General features: G+C 42.8%; 1 protein-coding gene across 1 annotated transcript in view; it reads left to right on the top strand.

Annotated features, from left to right (window-relative positions):
- The first annotated feature begins 230 nt into the window (after positions 1-230).
- Positions 231-10839, top strand: part of LOC124594246 (transcription factor Sox-21-B) — a 159297-nt gene continuing 148688 nt past the window's right edge. Inside the window, exon 1 of the mRNA XM_047132609.1 lies at positions 231-399. Coding sequence (XP_046988565.1) covers positions 306-399 — 94 coding nt within the window. The 5' untranslated portion in view covers positions 231-305. The remainder of the gene's footprint in view (positions 400-10839) is intronic.

Raw genomic sequence — 10839 nt, 5'->3', positions numbered from 1 at the left:
GTGGATTACAATGCTGACGACGGCTGGAGTGCGGTGCGCGACTGAGCGGCGGCGGCGCGTGTTGCAGGGCGGCCGGTGCGATGTGCGAGCCGGTGGGCTACGAGGCGCTGGGCGCGCGCCACGGGCCGGCGCTGCCCGCCGTGTCGGTGCCGGTGTCCGCGCCGCCCGCCGTCTCCGCCTCGGTGGCCGTGTCCGCGTCGGCCGCCGCCGCCGTCATGGCCGGCCTCGGCTCTGCGCAGCCGCACTCCGCCGCCGCCGCCGCCGCCGCCGCCAAGAAGGCGCAGGACGACCACATCAAGCGGCCCATGAACGCCTTCATGGTCTGGTCGCGCCTCCAGCGCCGCAAGATCGCCCAGGAGAACCCCAAGATGCACAACTCGGAGATCTCCAAGCGACTCGGTCAGTCTACTTTCATATATCGTCCCTTTAATCACGTATATATTCTACATCTACATGGATATAAGAACTTTCAGCATTGCAGCTCGTCAGCAATCGTAAGTATCGATATAATAATGAAAAATCCGCCTCGATTGCACAAACTACCTGGTGGTTACCTAGGTTTCAGCGTGGGTAACCACGCCTTCTTCAGAACAAACATAAAACAGCTTGCCTAAAAAGGCAAAGTCAAAGGCTAAAATCAACACCTAGCCTTTGACTATGCCTATTTAGGCAAGCTGTTTTATATTTGTTTTGAAGAAGGCGTAGTTACCCACGCTGAAACCTAGGTAAACACCAGGTAGTTTGTGCAATCGAGGCGGATTTTTCATAATTATTCCTACATGGATATTCTGCAAGTCACACAGAGGGTTCATCAGATCACCTTCACAATGCTCTATTATTTCAATCTCGTTAGCACGCGGAAGAAAAGAACGCCTATATCTTTCCGTGCGAGCTCTGAGTTCCCTTATTTTATTACGGTGATCGTTTCTCCGTATGTGGGTCGGCATCAATCAGATATTATAGCATTCGGAGGAGAGAGTTGGTGATTGACATTTCGTGAGAAGATTCCGCCACAACGAAAAACGCCTTTCTTTTAATGATGTCCACCCCAAATCCTGTGTCATTTCAGTGCCACTCTCTCTCCTCTTTTTCGATGTACCCCGTCAATCCTATCTGGTAAGGATCCCGCAACGTGCAGCAGTATTCTAAAAAGGACGGACAAGCTTAGTGTAGGCAGTCTCTTTTGTAGATCTGTTGCATATTCTAAGTGTTCAGCCAATAAAACACTGTCTTTCGTTCGCCTTCCCCACGACATTTCCTATGTGTTCCCTCCAGTTTAAGGTGTTCGTAATTGTAGTTCCTAGATATATAGTTGAATTTACAGCCTTTAGATTTGATTGATTTATCGTGTAACCGAAGTTTGATACCTTTTTCCACTCATGTGGATGACCTCACACTATTCGTTATTTAGGGTCAATTTCCAATTTTCGCATCATATAGATATCTTTCCTAAATCGCTTTGCAATTTGTTATGACCTTCTGGCGGCTTCACTAGTCGATAAACAACAGCATGCAAACAACCTAAGATGACTGCTCACGTTGTCTTCCAAATAGTTAATATAGATAAGGAACAGCAAAGAACATATCACATTACCTTGGGGAACACCAGAAACCACTTCTGTTTTACTCGACGACTTTCCGTCAATTACTATGAACTGCCATCTCTCTGACAGGAAGTCGCGAATCCAATCATATAATTGAGGCCATATTCCATAAGCACTACGAGCCGCTTGTGTAGTACAGTGTCAAAAGCCTTCAGGAAATCCAGAAATACGTAACCAATTTGAAATCCCTTGTCGATAGCACTCAACACTTCGTGCGATTAAAGAGCTAGTTCTGCTTCAGAAGAACAATGCTTTCTGAATCCGTGTTGACCGTGTGTCAATAGCCCGGTTTCTTCTAGGTAATTCATAAAGTTCGAACACAATATGTGTTCCAAAATCCTTCTGCATATCGACGTTAATGATATGGGCCTGTAATTTAGTGGTTTACTCCTACCACCTTTCTTGAATATTGGTTTGACCTGTGCAGCTTTCCAGTCTTTGGGTACGGATCTTTTGTCGACCGATCGGTTGTATATGCTTGTTAACCATGGAACTATTGTATCAACATACTCTGAAAGAACCTAACTGTTAGACAGTCTGGACCACAAGAGTTGCTTCTGTTAAGTGATTTAAGTTGCTTCACTACTCCGAGCATGTCTACTTCTATGTTACTCACGTTGGAAGCTGATCTCACATTGGCATAAAACATAGGCGAAAAAGAATACAGGATGAACATCAATAAAACCGACAAAATGCTGGCACCGATTCTTGACTGCAAAAGGAGGAAAAAAATGCTGCGACATGTCTCCGGAAATGCATCGTTACCACGGTAGATGCCACTGACAAACGAAAGTTCCTCTGACCACGTGCTGTGTGTTACTTGTATGATGAAAGCTGTGTGATTGACGTAGCATACTATAAGCAGACGGATGATCCGGTATTCATGTCGGAAACAACCCGAGATGGTTTTTGCGTATGGCCAAGCAGATGGAAACGGTCGAAAGGCAGCAGAGATATACCAAAAGAAGTACCCCCACAGACACCAACCACATCAGACAACATTTCAAGCCCTTTTCGGGCGTTTGTGTGATCATGGGTCCTTTCGTACAGAGGAAAGGAGACGACGGACTGTGTGTCCACCGGATTGGGAGGACCATATTCTACAGCATACTGAGACGAACCCTAGTACAATATCCAGCTAGTGGGGAGCCAACATAGTGCAAGCTAAAGCGCGATTATGCGTATCCTGCATGACAACGGCTACTATCCCTGTTACCTGCAACCAGTGCAAGAATTATTAGCAGTTGATTTCCCTCTACGGGAAACCTTTTTGTCGATGGTTTATGCACCAGACCATCACAGTACTCTTTACCGACGAACCGCTCTGCTGTTTACGGTACGTTGCGTCAATCATACGGCTTCCAACACACAACACGTGGTCAGAGGAACTGTCATTCGTGAGCGCCATCTACCGTGGCAAATATGCATTTCCGGAAACATAACATAACACCCAGTCCCCAAGGGGAGAAAATCTAAACCCCGTTCTGGAGTCGAACCCGGGCCCGCTTGCATGGGGGGCGAAAACGTTACCACCCAGCTAAGCAGACGGGCAGAAAGAAAAATAAGGTGCAGGAGTGCGATTAAAATTCAGGTGAATTGATACCAGTGATAAGATACATTAATGATGTTACTACCCTCGCTGGAAGTGAGTGAGAATAACGGGGATATGTTGAATGGAAAGAAGAAAGACGGGGGTAAATAAGGTGTAGCGGAAAAGAGGTTAGCGACAGACGTAATATGTAAACTGGGGAACGTGAGGTAGTAGAGGTACTTCTGCTACGTTGGAAGCAAAATGACGCGTGACAGATGAAGCTACGAGGATGTAAGAAGCAGAACAGCGCAGCCAAAGAGTGCTGCTAGTATCAACCATTGACATTCATTTGAGGAAAAAAAATTTGTGAATGCACGTTTAGAGCACGGCGTTCTATGGAACTGAAACAGGGACTTTAGGGAAACTCCAGAAGAAGAGAATCGAAGCGTTTGGGATGTGGTGCCATAAAATCGTGTTAAAAGTGTTAGGTGCGCTGGGAAGTTCATAAATATGGAGGAGAAGAAAGGAATATGTGGAAAATGTAGACAGGAAGAAGGGGCGCAATGGTAGGACATTTGTTAATATATAAAAGCATAATGTTCATGGCGCTAGAGGAAATTGCAGCAGGTAAAAATCGTTGGGGGTAGATTGGAACAAAGCGGACAAGTAACTGAGAAACTTCGATCCAAGTGCTGCTCTGCGTTGAAGAGCTTGGATCAGGAATGAAAATCTGAAAATTCTAGGACCCGGCAATGGAACACAGGTCCTTAGAGAATCACAGGGGACATACCGACAGTTAGGAAGTAATGCACAAATAAACCGCCACATGTCGCACTTTAAGACAATGGCGGTGCTGAGCAGAGTTTTAAATCCGTAACGTTTTGCCATCAGTTCAGTGATATCTGCTGATGCTCTCTTCTGTAGTGTAAAACTAGTAACAAAGTAAATAACACGCGACCTTTCGAGGTTTACATGTGCATTCCAGTTTCGTGGGTCAAATAGGCCTATGTGCTGATTCTTACTTAGTTCTTTTGTAGATCAATGCAATTTGTCTAGCTGTTCTGGAGTGAGTCGATTCCACAACAAAATTGAAATTTTACAATGCTTGAAAAATAGGAATTTTTTATTTTTTTTACAGATGCTTCAAATCTCTTCCTTTCCCGCTATCTTAGAGTACATGATTTATTGCCATAGGTTATTGTTATTATATTCCAAACGTACATTCTCAGAAATCTCTTCCTCAGTCTATGGTCTATGTCTGATAAGTTTTTTTGTTGCGAGGAATGTCCTCTTTGATTGCTTATCTTCTCCTTATGACGCCCCTTGTTTTGCTGCCAGAAAAGCAAAATTTCTTCAGTTCTTTTCTCATGTCATTCTATTAATAACGCTTAACATTACGTATAAGTGCAAGCAGAAAGCCGTAGAACCTGAGAGCGAAAGTTAATTTCTGATGTCAAAAACGCATTATTTTCAACACGGTCGCCTTTTAGGTCAGTACACTCCGACCAGTGATTTTACAGTAGGTTATAAGCGTGATCTTATAACAGATATAAAACACGTCTCCATAGCTGCGAACACCTCTTCGATGCGGCTAAGTGCGTCTACGGATATGGGAGCAACGGTAGGTCGGTAACCTCAGTGCCAAATCTGGAGATTGATGTGGATTTTCCAAAAAATTTGCACCTAATACCTTGAAACAGTAAGTATAATACAGTATACTGTCAATGCATCTATGTGAATAACTGCGTACTTCTGATGGAAGTTTTTTCTGTTCTCTCTCTCTTTCTTTCCAACCCCTTTCGTGCGTAGTTGTCCATCCCGTTAGTCCAGACGATTTAGTTTAAGGTATATGTAAATAACCGCCTCCTCCCTGCTAACAGAATGTTTTAACCTTCAGCAATGGTTAAGTTCATCGAATGTTATCGGGTGAGACCCGTCAGGACCTTGTGAAATGCTTTGGCAGGCTAGGTAAAGAGCTAATTTCTACTTCATCTGTTCGGGTAAGTGAAAAGTTCTCTACGCTGCCCCAGCGACTTGTCACCTGATGGCGTTTGATAAACATAATCGCCAGTGAAAATCAAAGCATTTTCTTACAGGATCTGTGGAGTTAATATTTATTTATTTATTTACACGTTTAGTTCCGTAGATCGAAATTGAGGAGAAAGTCTCCAAGGTCATGGAACGTGTCAGTACATGAAATTACAACATAAATGTAATAACAGATAAAATTAAATATTTATCAACCCTAAAAAGTCAAGCAATAGGTTTAAGTAAACGCAGTCAACAATATAACATATGAATCAGCTTAATTTTTCAAGGAACTCCTCGACAGAATAGCAGGAGTGACCCATGAGGAAGCTCTTCAGATTCGATATGAAAGCGCATGGATTACTGCTAAGATTTTTGAATTCTTATGATAGGTTATTGAAAATGGATGCAGCAGTATACTGCACAAGAATTAAGGAAGTGCGATCCAAATGCAGACCGCATTTGTGTCTAGTATTAACTAAGTGAAAGCTAATTCTTGGGAATAATCTGATATTGTTAACAAGAAATGGCGTATATATATATATCGAGAGAGAGAGAGAGAGGCCAATGTCAGCATACGCAGACTTGGAAACAGAGGTCGACAAGAGGTTCGCGAACTTACACCACTTATTGCCCGAGCTGCCCGTTTTTGAGCCAAAAACATCCTTTGAAAATTTACATACACCTTAAAGACATGCAAAAAAATCACTTACGTACGGAAACACCAGAGAAGAGACGGCTGACGACCCTTAGGTTACTTCACAAGTTTTTGCGTATCAGTGCTGCCTGTAAACCGTTTCCTCATGCCTATAGCGGAGCAGCATTGCCGAAGACAAATGCCACAGCTACAAAAAGCCAACGACAGAACGGTAGAAGTCTGCATGGGTGCTTATAACAGACTAGGAACGATTATGCGTGACCACCGACCAACATTATTCAGTCGATTATCTTTTAATTAGAACTGTTCAAATGGAATATACATACGTAAAAAGCCCTTAGTCCTTGTCGAAAGTGCTCATTAAAATCTCTACGAGAAAGCTCGTAATCTACTTGAGGTAAAAAGTTCACTACTCTTTATCGTATGTACTGGCTCAAAAGAGCTCAAACTGAGATCGTATATCAAATTTGAGTCTAATGACTCATGAGTCTTCGTAAAGGAGTTTTATGCGATTCTGCAGCACACGCAGAATCAAACTTCTGCAATTAATAATCGAAGAAGTGACCTGGTGTAAAAGGCGGTAAGTCTTTTTACTTACTATGGAATTTTTGGTCATCTCGTTCATTTGCTCCGGCCTCAACACGTACTAGATGTTGAACTTGACGTTGTAGTTAATCAAGATCAGCATATGGCGATCGTCTTCACCGAAACGATTTCTATCTTACAACAGCAAAGTGCGCCGTATGAAAGGACAGGAACCCTTCGGTGGACTGCTAGATTCCGTACACATGAACACATTAATCTATGAGCTGAAAAATATTAGTCTCCGTTTTCGACCTACGTATTCTTTGCCATACGATTTCCAACGATTGTGGAACGCCCAATAGTAAGCTATGGAACATCTCGCACACTCATCCTCAGAGAGTATGTCTGCTATGTAACAAACGGCAGTTGCTCTGGATCATAATAATGCTCTGTACTGGATAAAACAGGTCATTACATCGTACAATTTTCCTAAAAAAACTGCAGTAGACAAAAATGGAACGTGTAAATTGGTAACTCACTAAATAAATATCACTGTCTTTCAGTGCACTCCCGAAATAGCAACGACTCTACTGTTTTGTTCTCGACAAGTGGAACTAGAAACGCGTAATCATTATTGAATCCTACAACCTTTCTTTAAAAATAAATTTCCTGTCACGCTGCGTACTTGTAGAGAAATAAGTGCAACTTATAGCTCCCAGCTTTTCCAAGCATGATCTTTAAGCTGATGCGTGAGTGGACGTCTACATGAAATACGGTTTGATTCATAACGACTGTTAGCAATTACACAGCTCCTCGCATAGAGTATAATTTATAGAGAAGACACATATACACTGCTCGAGAAAATATCTCAAGGCTTTATTTGTTTATGATCAGATGAGAGCAGCAGTAATTGCGCTTGTATTTGTATGTTCTGAGCATAGATGATGTTGAGGACGCATTTTATTTCCTTCGTGAATGCGGACCATTGCACTTGCTGGACAAAACAATTCCATTTTAAAGCGATATAGATGTTTATGTGGGAGAGAGAACAGGTAAAAAGGATAACCGCCAACAAACCCTCTATACCTGAATAACTAATGGACCTAGTTGGATAAAATCATTAAAATTCCTCTGCTGTAAGAGAGGCAAGAGATGTGGGATATCCGTAACAAAACATCTAATGCCCGAATGCAGTTACAAAAAACTACATCGTATTGTGCTACGTGCACTGAGTAAGGACGAAAATGTTTTCAAAACGCATGCAGTAGTGCAAGGTAATTATTTTATTATTTTGATGTAATAAGTTAATAATTTACTGTCAATGGTTTTCAAAACGCATGCAGTAGTGCAAGGTAATTATTTTATTATTTTGATGTAATAAGTTAATAATTTACTGTCAATGTTTTGTGTATTCAAGGGCTTCAAATTGTCACTGAAATAAAGATTATTCCCATAGAAGCCATTTGCAACCTGTCGAAACCTACTTTAAACTTTTCAGATGTAAGTACAATTGCTGTAGCTTCGGGTGAATAAGTGTATCCTCCATCGGCAGGTTGAGTATGATGACAGTAATAATTACAAGTCAAATGACTGACATACTCTTTATTTAAACAAAACCTGCTATAGTACAATATATGCAAGCTTCAATCAAAAGAAAGAAAGGAACTGTCTCTGCTTGTATCTTACTTCCATTACAATCCTCGGTTTTCATTCATGCCGGAGAGACACTACAAAGAATCTTTTACATATACGTTTAAGGTGTGCAACAAAGTCAAATGTAGTCAAAATTCTGCAGTTACGAGACATGTTTAATCCAGTCAAAAGTTCGGATCCAGTAGACGTGATGTATTTTTGTAGAGTCGCTGAAATACAGAGAAATGTTTATTTTCCTTTCGGAAGCTTTGTGGGTTTCTATGCCACGAGGATGACTTCGATAACTGGCTGTGCGGTGTAGTGTTACGTTTCTATTGTTACGGGTGAGTATGGAAATGACAGGAAGCGAGAGGGTGAAAGCTGGTGCCGGCACGTGTTCTCTTCCCTATGAATAGCACCGAGGAAAGAGCCGAGTTCAACGACCCACCAGTTGAGCAGATCGCCGTTGAATGCGTCGTGTGGTGTCACATCGTGAGAGAGAATCTCCGTCTTTTGAGGCTATCATGGTGGTCAGCTGTACGCCGCAACAGATTGTCCCTTCATCGCTCAAATGCTTGTTTATGGAAGTCTTTCGCTACCGGGATACGAATCGGGTACACCCGAGCCTTGCGTCGCTGCACTAAATAGAGTCAGTGACCTTGGCAGCGGAGAGAGGTACCCGCAGAACTACATGTCACCGATGTTAACTTCTTCCAAGCCTAGTTTGTCTATTTTGGAGCCGCGCGGGGTAGCCGCGCACTCGAGGGCGCCTTCTCACGGTTCGTGCGGCTCCCCCCGTCGGAGGTTTGAACCCTCTCTCGGGCATGGGCAAGTGTGTTGTCCTTAGCGTCACTTAGTTTAAGTTAGATTAAGTAGTGCGTAAGCTTAGGGACCGATGACCTCAGCAGTTTGGTACCATAAGACCTTAGCACAAATTTCCAAAATTTTCTATTTTGGATATAACCATCTCATATTCCAGAAAGAGTACACCATCATGGCTTAGTAACCTTGTACGAATGAAGAGGAATAGAAAGATGCGATTCTACAGCTGTCAACGGTGGCCTTATTACAGGTCACCTGCTGGAATTTTAAAAGGACGGGGAAGGAAATTAGCTATCGACGTTTTTATGAAACCATTCCCGTCACAATATTACTTACCTTCACCATCACCCATAAAGAGCCGAAGATGAGTAGGTTTTCGTAATAGCGAAATTTATAAAATGTTGCAGAGCGAAGTATCGCATTGGTTAACACAATAGACACATTAAAGTAGACAACGGTTCAAATCCTTGTCCCGCCATCCAGATTTAGGTTTTCTGCGATTTCCCTAAATCGCTCCACGCAAATGCTGGGACGGTTCCTTCGAAATGGGTGCGACTTGTTTCTTTCCCCAGCCATCTGTAATCCTGGATTGTGCTCCGTCTCCAATGACCTCGTCGTCCACGGAATGTAAAACACTAATCTTCTTGTCTCGTTTTAAATAAAATGTTTGAAATAATAACAACAATAATAATTTGCTTACCGCAGTGATTTTTACATTAATGTAACGTAACTTCAAAACCACTAGGTAAAAGTATAAACATCTTTTTTTTATGGGGGAGGGAGACTTAATGAGAAATATGACGACGAAATTCCACCCCCGTTTTGGATCCATGGATAACTGTAACTGTACTTAAATAAGTAACCACTAATACTATCCACAGTCTTCGCGTGTGCTTTTTGGAAGATACTACAGACACTTATATCTTATCCTAACTTGGCTCATCCCAAACATAGATCTTCCACGGTCGGGGATGACATTCGTACTAGCCACGCTATGACCTACGACTACATCCAGATTTTGGCATCTCTATCACCCTTCTGGGATTCGAATTTTAGGGAAGCCATTGAATCAAGTATCAATAGTGATTTATTTAACGTTAATGAAAGTTTCAACCTTTATAAAATGTGGACTCCGGCACTGGCGATAGTGAACTGCTCCCTTGCCGACAAGAATCTGTGACACAACATTCTTATAGTGCGCGTCACGACAGCATACATCAAGGGCGCCTGTGTGATACTTCTTCCACTATCATCTATTAATGTACATGCATGCCCAATTGGCTTACCCTACGAGCATATAAGACGCACAGAAGCGCCTTACATCATCACACACGACACAGGTACAATGCACATGTCGAAGAAGTCATCAAATTTATTCTATGTACACATAGATAAGTAGCCGATACATAAACACTGATAGCCAAAACATTATGAGCACTGCCAACCGCGACGTTGGATGCCGTATGGTGGCGTTGCGGCCACGTGATGCGGTGACAAAATTATGAGCAGACACGGACGGATGATCACTCTAGCAAAGATACGGACTGCAAAAAAGATATGGACTACAACAGGCGAAATCCTCTGAGATAAGCGACTTTGACAAAGGGCAGATTATTATCACGTGGACCCTGTGAACGAGTGTCTCTAAAACGGCGAAACTGGTGGAATCTTCAAGTGCGACTGTCATGAACATCTACGAAGGTAGAAGGACTGTGAAACAACCACTAGCCGTTAAATGATTGGGCCTCCACGACTCTTCACACAACGTGGGGTTCGGAGGATTGTCCGCTCTGTAAAGTAGGATAGATGGCGATCTGAGGCATCTCCTCCTAAAGAGCACGATGTTGGTGCACGCACAAGTGTTTTGGAGTACGTTTATCCTACAATGTTGGAATATGGAGCTCTGCAGCAGATCACTCCTACGTGTTCATATGTGGACCGAACGACATCGTCAATTACGATTGCAGTGGGCATGGGACCATCCAGATTTGACCGTCGATCAATGAAAACGAGTCGGCTCTTCGGGTGGATCAAATATT

This window comes from Schistocerca americana, chromosome 2 (genome assembly GCF_021461395.2).
Source record: "Schistocerca americana isolate TAMUIC-IGC-003095 chromosome 2, iqSchAmer2.1, whole genome shotgun sequence".
NCBI lineage: Eukaryota > Metazoa > Arthropoda > Insecta > Orthoptera > Acrididae > Schistocerca > Schistocerca americana.
This window is presented reverse-complemented; position numbering and strand designations above follow the sequence as displayed.